Genomic DNA, 16574 nt, shown 5'->3' with positions numbered 1-16574 from the left:
TAACATGCTTATCAAAAATATAAAAAATGAATAACTGAATGTACTATTGAGCTCAAATTAGAGTTCCGAAGAATAATTTGAAACAGTGAAAAATAAAGTTCGTAATACTCTGCTAGAAGATTATATTTAGTAAATGAAAAATTGTTTAGATCTTCCTAAGTACATACTATCAAATTATCTTATACTGCCATTCCACTTTCTACTATTATATCCTACCTATATTTTATAAAAGTAAAATTTTGTGAAAATGTACGGATCATATTTCATTACTATGTTTTTTAATTTAGAATTGTTGTATTAATGAATAATCCATATAGATATATAATTGCTTCCTTTTAATCCATAGTAGTAACATAGCTTACGTTGAAATGAATAAAAGTTACCACGAAGTTCAAAATATTTTTATGATAATAAAAATATTAATGCGTGTTCTGACAGCAGAACATGGAAGTGTTTCTTATTACAATCGAGCCATCATTTCGAATGTTATTAAGCATTATACTATATTTACATTTTTAAAATACCGCTACCGTATAGCTTTATCGCTGTTATTAAAATTATAATGTTGAAAAGAGTAATTATATGACAAATATTCCACATAACTTGGGACTTGTTCTACTGTTGCAACATTTCTAGTTTATATCATAGACAAAGACGCTAACATTGGTTGTTTATAAAGTTAGCTACCAAATTTGTTTTATTAGATAAAAAAAAAGATATAAAACTATTTTTTGATAATTTCATATGACTTAAAAAAAAGATTTAAAAAAATTATTTGGCAAATAAATAACAATACTTTTAAATCCAAATCCGTTTGCTTCCTTATTCTGAGAAACATTCTCCGTAAACCACCCTTAATGTCATTGAAGCTACTGTTGTTGTAGTTTGTATTTTCTTTGCTGAAAATATAAGAAAATGTTTTGCATACAGTAAAATGATTTAATATTATATATTTCTTTGTGAAACAAAACATTTTAGAAATATTTGTGATAATATTATAAAAGGGTATATTATATAAAAAAAATAATAAAAAGATCCTCCATTTTACTTTATCAAATTTTTATGAGTAGCATGCAATATATTGTTGTTCCTATAGCTTATTTTAGTAGAATCATTATGCTGGAGAATAACAAGAAAATGTTTTATTTTGAATTTACATGCAAAACTCTTGTCCCTAATTGACCAAAATAAATTTCATAAAAATACATGATTTTTTAATCTGTGATTGTTTGTATGCTTCGTTGACTGACAGCGAGCGTCTGTCATTCATTCAACCGTCAAACGTTTATGAACTTTTGAATTTCTTTGAAAGAAGAAGTTTAGTACTGCATAAATATTTTGGTTTATTTTGAATATTGATTCACTGTATTGGCGTTGACGATGGCAGATGTGGACGAAATTATTGATTACATAAAATCACTGAAGAAGGGATTCGATAAAGACTTGTTTCAGAACAAAATTGATGAATTGGCATACGCTGTTGATACAACTGGGATACTCTACAATGATTTTCATACTTTGTTCAAAGTTTGGTTGAATTTATCTATTCGTAAGTAGTCTATCTTTAGTGAAATGTTTATAAGTCTGTATTGTTTCATATTAGAACGTGAACGTTTCATTTTCAGCTATAACAAAATGGGTAAGCTTGGGTGCTTGCCTTGTGCCACAGAATATCGTTGAAGATCGGACTGTGGAGTATGCTTTGAGTTGGATGCTTTCTAATTATGAGGACCAATCAACTTTCTCTCGAATAGGATTTTTATTAGATTGGCTTACAGGTATGTTTTTATGCTAATGCTATTCTGCTCGAATTTCCCTCATAATATATTCACTGAAATTGTGGTTTTGATATCGTGTATTTTATATTTTATATATTCATACCCTATTATGGCCCAATACTTTTTTACCTTATATTCTGTGAAATTCATCTAAAATGTGGCTATAATTGGTATAATGTATTTGTAAACAAGCCATGAAGTGTAGACCTGCCTTTATAAGCCTCACAAATGTTTTCTTGTTATTTAACTAACTATAACTATTAAAGTAAGTTATTGTTTACTATTTGCAGCTGCCATGGAGTGTGAATGCATTGAAATGGAAACTCTCGACATGGGCTATGATGTGTTCTATGTCAGCTTGACTTATGAGACTTTGGTATGTAATTTTACATTAAAAATACTCAATAATACTATTGAGTATTTTTTATGCCTGACACTTTGTCAAATATAATAATTTTATTACCTGACTTGGGGACTCTTAAACTCAAAACATTATGTTCATTCATTTATTTCTCATACTTGTTTGTTACATTTTTAAATATTAAATTAAAAAGAAAAAAAAAAATAAATAAAACATTTAAAAATATAAAAAGCAGTAGCCCACCAGTAACGGGATAAATCCAAGCTACCGGTGGTCAGGGCTCAAGAGAGAGGAATTTCCGGACAATACGCGCCGTGTCCAGAAGTACTGCCTTCTGCATCAGGCTCTTGATCCAACCATCTAACGTTAGCCTACGTTAAGAGATGTAATAAGCACATTATTAACTTTTTATTTATAAAAAGCACTTGCAATCAGTTTGACTATTTTTGTGATATTTGTGACTATTTTCTCCAATAATTGTGAAATTTTAAATAAATATTAACATAATGCATGTCTACTTCCAGACACCTCATGCAGTGAAACTGGTATACACCCTGACAAAACCTGTTGATGTCACAAGGAGAAGAGTTCTTGAATTACTTGACTATGCCAGGAAGAGAGAAGCTAAAAAGGTAATTTTTAAAACACCTTTAAACTGGTCTATTTATTTTGTACCTACAGTGTGACTGGTAGACAATGCCATTAGCAATAAGTGTATATAAGCTTTTTGAACAGGAACCTTAATTTATAAATTATGTTAAGTTCTTATAAACCCTTTATTATTTACAGAATATGTTCAGGCAGCTTCAAGTCCTTTTGGGTCTCTTCAAATCCTATAAGCCAGAATGTGTACCTGAAGATATACCCGCAATCTCCATCCATGCAGCTTTCAAAAAGATTAACCCAGATCTCCTGGCTAGATTCAAGAGGAATCAGGTATGGAACTTATATTCATGTGAATTACACTGTCATTGTATTATGAATATAGTTAAAAAACAATCTCATAATCAGGGGGCTTTGTATGAGTAAACTCTGATTGGTTGTTTCATTCAAGCTGACCAATCGGAGCGCGCACTTTCGTTAAATGTAAAGCAAACTTATCACTCAACTAAGCCCTCCGTACAAAGTATTCTGTTGCAAGTGTGGCATTAAATAAAAATAATAATTCTCTATTCTTCTAGGAAAACAGGAACTCAGTCCGCAGAGAGAGACATCATTTAACATGGATTAATCCTATTAATTCTGTAAGTAATAAAGTATTTCGCTTTTTTATATGGTTTTGATACATGCATTATACCTAATTAAAAAAAAAAAATTGCAAAAGATCTGTTATATTGTAATTGTTGATTATCTAATAACAGGACCGTGGACGAAACAAGAAGATAGATCCATTAGTACCAAATGTTGAGTTTCTGAACATTGGTTCAAAGCAATATGCAGAAAAGGAACACCAGAAGAATTTCTTAGATTTCACAGAGTAAGTATATTTGTGAGTTTTGTTTCTTATATTTGAAATTGGTTAGCGTCTACAATGGAGCATGCCTGCCAATAAGCCTACGCCTTCAAGGCTTGTTTTGGTTTAGCTCTTCTTGTGTAATCAAGAGGATGTCTTCAACCTTTCAAAAGAAAAATATAATTAACTCACTGTAACTTAACTTACTCACTGTTTTATTACACTTATTACAAATGTAACACTTGATGTACTATTTTGTTATACAGCCCTGTATCAGTGCTGCAGTGCAGTGTCCAACGTTCGACGTCCCGGCCGGCTCGGATACGAGCGCTATTATGTAACGTGACCGGCGTGGCTCTGCTGGCCGTCGCTTCTCACACGGAACAGGAGTTCTTGTCTCATGATCTCCACCATCTGCTTAATAGCTGTAAGTCACTATTCTAAGGGTCGGTTCATATCTGACGGAACATGCGTCGCGTATCATCGGTCGAAAAGCTATTAACTGTTCACACTCAACCGATGATACGTCAGTACAACCGACGATACGCTCGACGTATTTTACGTCAGATATGACCCGACCCTAACTTGGTATTATAATGTGAAAGTAGGTTTGTTATTTTTTTACTCTTTATAGACTCAACTAATCTTCTTGCATATTATTGAGAGAAAAGATAAGAATATAATATGTAGTGGTTAGTTCAACTCATTTATCCTTTGTGGTCCAATGGTGGTTCAAAACATATTTAGATTTTCGGTATTATCTGGTTCCCTTAACGGCAGTTGTCGTAGTTGTAATATATAATAATTTATTAAAATTTTGTGCTAACAAGAATTCCTTCCATGCAGGTTTCCTCAACATATCCCCACACAGTTACAGAGAGAAGCAGGACTTGCTGCACCGTTTAGCAGTATTACAGCATACTCTCATGCAGGGGATACCAGTCATAACAAGATTTCTGGCACAATACCTGCCACTGTGGAATGAAAGGGATTACTTTGCAGAGGTAATCTTCTACATAAATTACTCTTTTTGTACCATTTTTCGTGAAAATAGGGGTGGATTTTCTCTATACAATGTCTCAATGTCCAAGCTTATTTACTGAGATTTTGACAGACAAAATGAAAAAGGTGGATTCTGATATTGGTTACATAAGTTCTGAATATAAGTATGGAGTCTGAAATATACTGCTCAGTTTTGGATGGTCTAGCAACAGCTTTGCTTCTTTTTTCTTAGGCCCATAAAATATATCTAGCAAAAATTGAGTGTTGCATGAAATGTGTGCAATGTGCATGGGTTAATATTAGTAATGTAACCTTTTCACTTTCTCTCAGATCCTAGAGCTGGTCCAGTGGGTGAGCCTGGACAGCCCCGACCACGTGACGTGTGTACTGGAGCCCCTCGCGCGCGCCTACCACAGGGCTCAGCCTATAGAGCAGTGCGCCATACTTAGGAGTCTCAATCATATGTACTGTAACCTGGTAAGTAATACTTAATTTATTTATATCCTATACTACCTCAGAGACCTCAGAGACTCAAATGTTTTGAAAACTTACGACTATGTCACTATGCGACAAAAATACGAAAAAGAAAATACAGATATAACAAATATTGTTTGTTGTTAGTCTAGTCTAAACTTCTACTATAATGTTATGTATATAAATTCATTAAATTATTTAATACAACAAGAATACGAAAAGTTATAACTAAATGTGTCTATTTCCCAGGTATATGCCAGTACTAGGAAACGCCATCACTTCATGGGCACGCCGCCGTCGCCGCAGGTGTATGCTCTAGTACTGCCCAAAGTAGCCACCGCCATCAGCGATATGTGTGATAAAGAGCTACAAGTTAATCCAGGTAATTGATTAAGATTTATTTTCTGTTTGTGACTCTTACCAATTTCAAGGATGATTGTGATTATTATTAGAAATCTTACACCCGAGGGGCGTGTTGCTAACGGCAGAGGCATCTGCTCTAGTCGATACGTATCAATGGCAGCCGTATGGTAGTACTCGTAGTTGCCTCCGCGATTAGTGATATACCACTCGTGTGTAAAATCATTTAATGGTAATTTTATTTTATTCTGGTTAAGACGGTTGAAAGCCCTAGTTCGCTCCTTTACTCATAGATTCATTACCATAAGCATGCTGTTAAGACGTTCGTCGTTCACTTAATTACTAGAAATAGCTACTCTCTATCTGAAATCCGCCAAGGTACTTGTAACTACTCTGGTGTCGCGGTGTGCATAGGTGAAGCTGAGATTGCTTATCATTTGACTTATATCGCCTACAAAATGATTTTATTTTGGTTGTGCAGAGCAGATGGTAGTGTTGCACAGTAGCGTGCAGGGCGCCGCGGTCCGAGCGCGGGGGGAGTCGCGCGGCGGGGCGCCGGCCGCCGCGCTGGCGCCCCGACTGGCGCTGGCACTGCCACTGCTCACCGTCTCCGCCGCATTACTCGACTCCGTCGCAGAACTCATGATACTGTAAGTTTACCTCCTCACTACCATATTTAACTGTTTCACCACATCTCTCGCTAGATGGCGCTAGTGGTAGCGCAAATTCAGTAAAGGAATAGGTTCACGTACGAAAATTATTGTCTAATGAATTTAACCATGGTTCTAGTAACTATAATTAAATTGTAGTAACTAGTACTAGTTTGTGATTTTTGGGTTTCGTTGTGGGGATTACAGAAAGGCTTGTATAGAAATGTAATATACCTACCTAATAAAGTAAATACGGACTTGCTATTGTCATCAAATGAGTTAGTGGAGTTACCGATTTTAGCATTATTTGATCATATTTTGATCAAAGTGAATTGACCGATTACATTTTACATCTGACATTACAATTTACTAATTTACATTTTATCTGCCATTTTAGCACTATTTACCGTTTTCTATTACTGTGCTCTCTATGTATAGAATCACAATTTATTCCAGGTACAAAAAAATATTCACGACCGCCAAACAAACGAACGTGATAACGAACACCGACACTTTTGAGAAACAGATGCAAGTACTAGAAGCGTACACTTTAGATTTGATCAACTGTTTGTACAGCGAAGGCGCACTGAGCGACAGAAACTTAGGGTTTGTGTTCAGCAAATTACACCCTCAACTTGTTGAGAAACTTGGGTCTTTAATGCCTGACGTTGACGCTAAGTTGAGTATTAGAAATAGTATAGCGTTTGCTCCTTATACCTATATACAGTTAGACGCTATAGACCACAGAGATGCTGACAACAAGCTCTGGTTTAACGCAGTCATTGAACAAGAGTTTACTAATCTCAGTCGCTTCTTGAAAAGGGCTGTTACTGAACTGCGTTACCAGTAGATAGTGACGGGGTAACATACTGTGGTGTTTTGTAAATGTACAAATTAATCAGTGAATCTTTTACCACCGATATTGGTAGTGCCATGTTTAGGTTTGGTCGTAAAATTATGGCAAGTAGCAAACTCTCTTTGTAGAGAAGGTCTGTAGTCCAGTAGTGGACTCGCACGGGTTGTTGATCAGTTCTTTATATTTGTCTCTTGTCTGAGTTGTCTTAAATTCTCTTTGTCGTTGTTGTGTCTATAAGCTATTTTTGTAGCATGTTAACTTACATTCAGCGATAAAAGATGGCTTGAAATAGCTTACTCAAATGGCACAGTAATGTGATTAACAAATAAGGAATCCCAGAAAAAACAATTATGACATTGTTGTTGTACTTACTGCCTGAACGAATTCTGTCTAAAGAATAAAGTAAGATAGCGATTGCATCCATTACATGCAAATTGTAGTTGTTATCAAGAATTTATGAATGAATAACATTTCAGAGTAAAAACCATGTAATTCTTTCCGGTATAATTGATTGTGACTGGTTTTTAGACTTTTGCAAAAAACAGTTCATTTTCATTTCGATTACTTTTATAAATCGACGGGTATTATTGAATAATATTATTCAATGCAGTTTGAAGTCTAGAAATGTAAGAAGCGATCGTGTGAATGTTTTATATAAAGTAGCTATTACGATACCTATTTTTAATTGATAATGACTTATTAATTATGTTGTCTCCAATTATTTTCTCATTTTAATAAAAAAATAAGTAAAAGTATGGTTTGTTTTTCTTATATCCCTGATTTTTTATTAATAAAAACTAACCAACTTGGCTATTGTCCTACTTTATCATCAGATGCATGAAGCGTTTTTAAACCAAATGTGGTTTGAGAAATTAACAAGTTCAAACAAAGAAACAGACGTCCGCATCGTGTCGTATCTGTCGTAAGAACTATTAAGTCGCTTGGTTTTCGAGCTTTTTTGATACACCTACAGTAGCTATTTTTGCTTCAAATAATAAGTGAGTAATTATTAGGTGTGTATTATTTTGCTCTATAAAATTTGGTCAAAAGGTTGCCAAAATCTTTGCCGTGGGTGCGTTTAAAAACATACAAGTTCACATGGACATCACACCCAGACCCGAAACAACAATTTGTGGATCACACAAAGAATTGCTCCGTGCGGGATAAAATACTTAAAGAGTTCTTTACAGGTCAATAAATTTTTTAGAGGGTCTTTTTTTGGGCGAGGCGAGAGGGAGTGTCAGACTTATACTGACTAAAAACCAGCCCGTTCCTACTTCTGCTGCCCCCGTTCCTGCTTTTCGAGCTGCAGCCCCGGTAAATCCGCTGGGTGGTCCGCAGCTCCGGAGGTAAGTGTCAGTCTAGGGCTATCATCAATCTCGGCAAATTGCTCTCGTCGGCATAACTTTCGGTGCTTATCTTTTTACTAGTGATTTCACCAGTTTCACTTAATTGTTTCAACAGAAGAATAAGTAGCTTTAGAATAGTAATTAGCTTTCTAAACTGTTATAGCAACTGTCGTCACATTAAGCTCGCGCTGGATTAGAAATAAAAAGAGGTATCCATGACTAAGGCAAGGAAATATTCCAGTAAGTTAACAAATATTTTAGCAATCTAGTTATCGACTTCTAAAATATGTTTTTCTACAATGCATGAAATGTTAACAAAACAAACACACACTGAAGTAATTTTCGTTGACGCGAGAAAGTGTTTTACAAAATCACAAATAATAATCAAACAATAATGCGTAAAACTTGTCTAAAACAGAAACAGGGACGCAAACAGTTCTTCACAAAGAGATGTAAGTTACTTTTCCATTTCCTCTTGTTACTGGTGCTCATTTATTTTTCGTGGTCCGTTCGAAAGCATAAATTATGGACACCGTGGCTGGAGACTGCTACGTGGCGGGGTGTCGCCGGAGCGGGGGCCACCCCACGACCGCTCGCCGCCCTTCGCCTCAATGAGAAATGTTTCAGGGCCTTTTGTCCCCTTATGCCCCTTTTTGCGAGCGACATCTTCAAGGATACTGTGTTAATCGGACCCTGCGATACTTTTTGTAAATGTCGTCTACGGAAGTCGACTGGAAAAACGGATTTTTTTTTATGTCCTGTCAGCCTGTTTGCTTTTGATTGTTGTTTGCTGGCTGTGGTATCACCTACGTTAGATACTCTTTAAGTTTTTTTTTTCAAAATTTTGCGAATCTCTCGAGTTTGGAGTCAGATTTGTTCGTTAATAGTTCTAGTAAGTTGTAGGTACACCTCCTGCTGGGCTTATCATGGGAGTTTTACTGCATGTTTCTTTGCGGGAACTTTTGAAGTATACGTTGGTAAAGTTAGCATTTCAACACCAACATTCAAGTTTAAGATTAAGTAAGTAAAGTTAAATTTTAATGAGCTAGTTAGCTAGACTTTGTATACCTACTTAACAGTCCTCGTAGTTAGCTATATTGGTAGGTAACTTTTCTTCCTGAAGTCAAATATCTTCTGTTTATCTCTTGTCTAAGGTAGTAGTGCAGGTGGAGGTAGTACATAAATTAGTAATTCTCTCGTGTAGCCAAATGTGTGAACGATGTGACAGCACATAAAGTTAACAAAACACCTACAATTCAAGATAAGTATCATCTACCGTCTTGTGCGACCATAAAACTAATAAATATTTATTCAAATAAGCAGCAAGCATTACATTACTCAAGAAAGCGAATATTCTCGTGTGATTTAACGTAAAACGCGGTGCGGTCTCACAGCTCCCAGTGGGTTGTTTCTGCGGGTAAAAATATGCGCAACTGGTAACAATTGATAGGGGTGGCGGTGAGAAGGGTGCACTAGTTCATATCTCGCGAGGAGAACCCTTTGCAACCCCACTTTCCTTTTTATCCCTACTCAAAAATCGCTTCGGGAGACTTGTTTTCGTTGCGAAGTAACTACTGCTCCCATTTTTACCAAATTTTTGTTTGGGGTGAAATGGATTGTGTTGCCATCCACGTCGTTTGTGTGATAATAAAATATAAGCAGTTGTATAAATTATCACTGCTATCGGATAGGATTTATAGGCTTGGCGTCTTTTATATCCTCAATACGTATGTAGATATTAATTTTGGAAAGACTAGGTGTTTCTATTCAATAGATTAGATACTATAGGCGCAATCACAAGTTAGATATTTTCGAGATCATTTCTTAAGAATCATTCAGAATATTCAGATCATAATCTAAATCCTAATCTTATCTAGATTTTTGTGGTGAAACCGCCCTTTGTTATCTCGCTTATACCTAAATACGGTATTGGAATGCCTATCGAATAAAAAGCTTTTATCCCGAAAAGCACGTACTGAACTGATTTGTGGTTTTGTGGGACTAACGTGCTCTATAGATATGTGGATAGAGAGACATCCAAACAGCGTATGTGTTTCCAAATGTCAAAGCCCTTATAAACCTCTGAGATCTGCAAACATGAGCGTTGAATCGTGTTAGTGTAGGCGAAAGCTCACCCGGCTGCTGTCTGTACCCGAATCGATAAAATTCGGGTCCGCGCCCCCGTGCGTTACCACGGCAACGCGCCCCGAGTCCCCTCCAGCCACCAGCACCACCCCGCCGCATCTCCGAGAACACCGATGTTGACTTAGACGGATAGGGTAAGAGGCTTATTAATGGTTTTATGTTACTTCAATGTTGTACAAGGTGCTACATCAAATACTTCGTCGATTCTAAAGACTGTTTCGTACTCATTAAAAAGAGAAAAATAAATAAGAATTGATTGGTTTTCATCGAACGACAAATATTTTCCCAAAGCGAACGGTGAGTTTTAGTAAATAGCAGGAAACGAGAGAGACTGCAAATAATGGTGGAACATTTCCAGGGAGAGATCGCCGCCATCTTGCTAGACCGCGTGACGCCAGCCATTACAAATCGGGTGCGTTCACGTCGTGCCTCGTGTCGGCAACTCGTCTGCATTATTTTCATCTGAATTCACATTTCATCTGCGAAGTGTAAATTATTTAAACTCATTTTCAGCTCGCCAATTTTACCGATATGTCATCATTGTGTAGGCTTGTGTTTGGTCTAGCATAAAGTAGGTACCTAGGTATATCTGGTCGTTGATAGACTTTTTAGCCACTTGTAAATCTAAGATTTTTATAGATATTCCAGAATAAAACAGAGGTTGAAATGCGTGGGCTTTATATTTACGTACATTTGCTTCTGTTGAAAAATAAAAAGATGGATGTGCCAAAAATATAGGTTTGTGTTATAAGTTCAAAATGTGTGGATCCAACGATTACCCAAATAAGTTAGTGGCACGATCCCGCATTACAAGTAGGAGCCGCGACGCAGCATCGTAATGTGGGGCGCGTGTCCCCCCGGCGGCCCAGCGGAGCACCCGGCTACTCTCCGGCGAGCCAGTAGCCCCACTTTGTCCATGAGCAGGGAGCGAGGGCGTGCAAACTTTCTCTGCCCATAAAACTTTGTTTACTCAGTACACGCTTAAATATTTCTTTGCGGGTCAGGATTACTTAGCGATGAATAAGTAAATTGCATTTAAAACGAAATCGTTTTCGTACCTAACATTTTCTTTGTGGAACGTGCGTCGCGTCGCCTCGTAGCTTTATGAATTTTAAAATGAAGGCGTGCTGCAGATACTTACGGCGGCGTGAGATAAATTCTTATTAATATTCCCGTGGCGCAGTTTTAGTTCTTTTGTCTTGCGCGGCTGGGGCAGGCAATAAAGAGGTAGACGCCTGGAAATGTGCTGCATTTATACAGGTTTGAGATGGCGGCGCCCCGCCTGCCGCCTCCCGTCCCAGCGCTTGTGCTTTATTTTGTTCGCTCGACGTTCCTTTGCCAGGCTCTCCCCGCTCTCTTATTGCTCGCAGCTAAGACTAACAAGGTTTTTAATTATTTCCTTTAATGCCACTTTCAGCGACGTTACATACGGTGCTTTGTAGTTCTAACGTCGTCCTTGTGCAGCCTTATCTTGTTCTAGAAAAGCTTTGCTTTGAACCATATAATTAAGAGCAAGAAAACTATAAATGAACAATTTGTATTACATTTTTTTCTACAGACAGGAAAATATTTCTGTGCCAATATAAAACTTATTAAGATGAGAGTTGGGGCGATGTGATTGCTATGAATCATCGAAAATCTCATTGGGTATTTATTGAAGCGTACGCCAAATGCTGGCTGGTCATCTATATGGGCGACAAGATATGATGGACGCAGCTTCCGACGGGATTACGTGAGTGGAGGGTTTGACCTCATTCCTCTCAATGGCCTGCTCACAAACTGTTTCGCTGACGTAACGCTGTTCTAGAGCTACTTGTAATTATGTTTGGAGTCCAGGAAATTGCGAGCCATTGTTGACTCCATACAGGACAGACTCTGTCCAATGACATGTCCAATGACAATGGGGATCCGGGGATGATGAAAACCAATTTAATTATGTTGTGTATGTATGTGTCTAAATAGGTAGGTCGATCTGTATAGGCGAGGAGCTTTTCAAAAAAATATTCTGCAGTCTGCCTGGTAAATAAAAAGGTATTTTGTATCACAATTGGACTTAACAAGCATCTGTTATTTCAATGTGTAGATTCATTTATTTGCACAAAGAACACTTTCGCCACAATAAATCACAGCGGGGAGCAGGGAATTCTATTTTATTTCACGATTTTGTGCGGTTTAAAACAAAATGTCGGGAGCAAGCAATTGTTTTCCTCGGCGAGTGGCCAACATGACGCTCATTTACATGAACAATACATTTTACATATTTGCTATTGTTACGTGGTCTTGCCAAACTTTATCTCATCATTGAATTTGCAAAATTTAAGCTTTATAGTGGTGTAGTAGTATATTTTAAGAAAACTTGGAATATTCAACCCATTGCAGAATTTGCGTTTTCCACTTACCTTTTAAAACCGTAGTAGTTTCTACGATTTTTAAAAACGTAGCGTGGCGTAGCGTGCTTTGGCGGAGCCCTGTATAAAAAAATATTTGGGGACCCTGTTTTTAAGGAGGGAAAATCATGCAAAGACTTCTCCCACCTTGGGTAAGGCGAGAGAGTTAGATTCTTATCGACTAAAAACCACCCCGTTCCTACTCCTGCTTTGAGCCGGAACCCCTATAATAGTCGGCAGATCCGGTACGGGCATAAGTCTTAATAGAAATAGAAATGTCATAAATAAATCTTAGCTTATATTCACCATCCTCGTTAGTCATCGTCAGGTAAACGTTGGTGGACATCCGTGTTGAGTGTTGATAATTCTATTTAATTCCCTCATTAAGCTGGTTGGTACTCGTACACCGTCCGCCTAATTACCCAATGGGTTTAAGGTTCCTAAGAAATCCGATTAGTGGTCGTAGGTACTAATTAGAGTTTTCTCGTGATGCTACGAACGAAAGGTCTAAATTTTAGACTCTAAAACAATACTATATGCTATGGTTTAGGTACCTATGTTCGAACTACCATTAAGGGGCTTAAAATACTGATTTGATTTTACGCATATTTATGTAACTAAAGATTTACTTTCATGTACTTACAATTGGTATATCGTCCTACCATTAATGGTTTCATATTTAGCGGGAGTTTACGTACTTCTTAAAATATCGCTGAGCGGTACGATGCCTTAATAAAAATGTAATCACTTAATGTAATCTGTTTACTTGCGAATAAAGGCACACAGACTCACCCTTTAATCAGTGTACGCCATATGCAATTCTATAATGACGTGTGTATGCGTAGCTACAGGCTACAGTTCCTGGATTTCCAACATGTCCGAGTAGCTCGACGTAGTTATAGCCGGTTATAGGTGGTAGTTCGATAGAGCATCCCCCCCTCCCCGGCCGGGCTGCGAGCTAGCCACCTCCCCCGCATCATGTCTGACGCTCATATTTTACTATGTATAGGTACTGCATATTATTTACTACATTGTAATTACGATTTTATGTATTCGGTATCGATCTGATAGAGTTTGTTTGGCAAACAGTGAGAGCATGAGTTAGTCTGATAGATGACAAGGCTTAGGATATATTTAATATTTTCGGTATAATGTATTTTAGGAAAAAGCAAGCCTACGTTTTTATTGTCATAACAACAATTAAGTAATTGTGGGATGTTTCGTGTCTAATTTAATATTCATCTCGATAAGACATATCTTTTGTAGGTAGGTATAGGTATATCTATGTACATCTGTTACAACTAAGAACAATCAGTTACAAAATTAGGTGTGATCACCTGTGATCGTGCGTATGAGATTGCTTCTCAATTAGGTGAAAAACATCATACATCATGTGAAAATACAAAATAAAAAAAATCTAATTCTCTCAAAATATAATTCTTAAATGCCTAGGTACATTTTTACACGGAAAAGTTATCTGCCCAATTTTATTTATGTGCTAGTAATTGTCAAAGTTTGGAGTACCTATGGCTATAAGTGTGATATTGCGATAGTTGTGGGACCACAAGTGATACGTTACGTCGCTGGAGCGATCACCTGTGATCGTGCGTATGAGATTGCTTCTCAATTAGGTGAAAAACATCATACATCATGTGAAAATACAAAATAAAAAAATCTTATTCTCTTAAAATAGAAATCTTAAAAACCTAGGTACATTTCTACACGGAAAAGTTATCTGCCCAATTTTATTTATGTGCTAGTAATTGTCAAAGTTTGGAGTAGGTACCTATAAGTGTGATATTGCGATAGTTGTGGGACCACAAGTGATACGTTACGTTGCTGGAGCGCCATATGTCATGCGTCATGAAATATGGCTGCTCGTGTAACATCGCGATGCCTATAAACCACGAATTTGATAAACGATTGTGCATTTGATACGAGTCTGTCTCGATGACAAGTGATAAAAATAATAATGTTCGTAGTAACAGTTGCAGCGGCTATTTAAATCAAACGTATAATTTTATAAGTACAGTTGATTTACTGCTGCTATACCTAACTGCTTGTTATTAACTATTAATGAACACTACTTCAAGGTACATTTTCTACTCTACAAATATAATTGTATTTTCTAATTAATTACTGCTTGCGGGTTCGGCCGCGTTTCAGGGGAATAAAAATAACCCTATTTGTAAATCCAGACCATAATCTGTCCCTGTTCCAAATTTAATTCCGATCCCTTCAGCCACTAACACACAAACTTACAAACCTTCATATTTACATCACAAGATATTATGCAAAACAAAGTTCTATCATAACAAAAGTAACAGTACACCCGCACTGCCATTATAAATAGCAGAAATTAATTGAACAAAATTGCAATATTCCGAATTAAACGCACACACCACCAAGATCTATCTCTGTTTAAATTCCGCTTTGAATTTGAAGTATCTCTCAGCCTTGCTTTATTAATAAACAGAGGGGTGGAACCCTTTGCGAAATTCTAGCTATTCAATATCCGACATGATTGCATCTGTACTAAGTATACAGGCATCAAATTGTTCATTACGGATATATCAAAGCCTCAGACAAAACGAAACCATTTCCGAAATCCCTTAATTAGTGTCCGAACCCCTGTCTGTCAGTGTCCGCTTGTCGAATGCGGAATGCCTATCACAAAGGTAGCATTAATTAACGGATCCCGTATTGAATCCCTTTGATACTTACATCTCTACATGCCTCCGCGTACGTACACGCTAGGTGTCTACTTTCGATGTAATTACTCGTCAACATGTCATATGCACACCGAATGTAGTTATTTGGGGTGTATAAAGCGACGAGGGCTGTTCAAACGTCATGGCGGCCGTCACAGAGACTGCAGTTGAAGTATTACAACTGCAAGTAAGTTTCAAGTGATTTAATGATCAGTATCTTAGGGATGTTATGCTCTGAGAGTTCAAAATACTGCACACACAACGCAAATTACTAGGTACATATGTATTTGTAGAGACTTACCTACTTACTTGGGTAATCCAACTCTAATGCATGTAATATGTAAATATTCCTAATTGTTATTTAAATACATGTATAACATGCGTAATATATGCTAATGTGTAGTCTGCTGGCCCTTTGTTAACCGTTAAGTTAATATGAACCACGGTATTTGAATTTCAAAGTTACTTATTATGTATATGCCTACTAAAGAAATCCAATAGTTTACCTCCTAATGACCAAACTTTTTATAGTGATAAAATGAAAATACAAGTTATGGCACTGATTGTGACGTGCTGTGGTTACGTCCGGGGCCCAGCCACCCCCCGGGACGAGACCGAGAATCAGGTGGCAGAGAGATGCAATTCACCTACAAACGTCGGCTGCACCATTTAACAAGCGATTATGGACCGTATTTCTAACAGGTTTATAGCTGTAATTGGTTGTATGTGGGTCGAGGCCCGGGCATAGCTGGTGCAAGCTCCCGTCGGTGGTTGCCAATGGTTACAGTCGGACCGCGAGGTAGGTAGGTGGTACATAGTCCACACATGCGTTATACTCAGTTAACATTTGAATAGGGATGTTCGCAATATTTATATTGCATGGCCAGCTCCCGACTATTCCCGGGATGGAAAATCAATAATCTTATGTACTGAACGAGGCTGGCTGTCTAGGTGTGCTATATCGGTTATATACTTACTTATACGTTCATAAGCTTTGATGTCTAGTATTATGAGCGTGTTTGGGAATAAATAATCTTTGTACTTTATA

At 37.1% G+C, this 16574-nt stretch overlaps 1 protein-coding gene across 1 annotated transcript; it reads left to right on the top strand.

Moving 5' to 3' along the window:
- Positions 1-1118: 1118 nt before the first annotated feature.
- Positions 1119-7689, top strand: LOC118273595 (centromere protein I). The gene is made up of 13 exons (XM_035590643.2): positions 1119-1549; positions 1626-1778; positions 2069-2154; positions 2664-2771; positions 2929-3075; positions 3321-3383; positions 3501-3616; positions 3859-4019; positions 4439-4596; positions 4925-5071; positions 5318-5450; positions 5910-6078; positions 6535-7689. The coding sequence occupies exons 1-13, from the start codon at positions 1381-1383 to the stop codon at positions 6926-6928; spliced, it is 2004 nt and encodes a 667-aa protein (XP_035446536.2). The 5' UTR covers positions 1119-1380; the 3' UTR covers positions 6929-7689.
- Positions 7690-16574: the final 8885 nt, after the last annotated feature.

This window comes from Spodoptera frugiperda, chromosome 1, assembly GCF_023101765.2.
Source record: "Spodoptera frugiperda isolate SF20-4 chromosome 1, AGI-APGP_CSIRO_Sfru_2.0, whole genome shotgun sequence".
In the NCBI taxonomy this organism is placed as follows: Eukaryota; Metazoa; Arthropoda; class Insecta; order Lepidoptera; family Noctuidae; genus Spodoptera; species Spodoptera frugiperda.
Note: the sequence above shows the minus strand (reverse complement) of the source record. Positions and strands in the feature narration are given on the sequence as shown.

What these genes read in the sequence shown, in the direction of transcription:
- LOC118273595 (XM_035590643.2), top strand. Translation starts at nt 1,381, where the DNA reads ATGGCAGATGTGGACGAAATTATTGATTACATAAAATCACTGAAGAAG. An exon ending in CTAGATTCAAGAGGAATCAG is followed by an intron (nt 3,076 to 3,320) that starts GTATGGAACTTA and finishes CTATTCTTCTAG; the next exon opens with GAAAACAGGAACTCAGTCCG. An exon ending in AGAGCTACAAGTTAATCCAG is followed by an intron (nt 5,451 to 5,909) that starts GTAATTGATTAA and finishes TTGGTTGTGCAG; the next exon opens with AGCAGATGGTAGTGTTGCAC.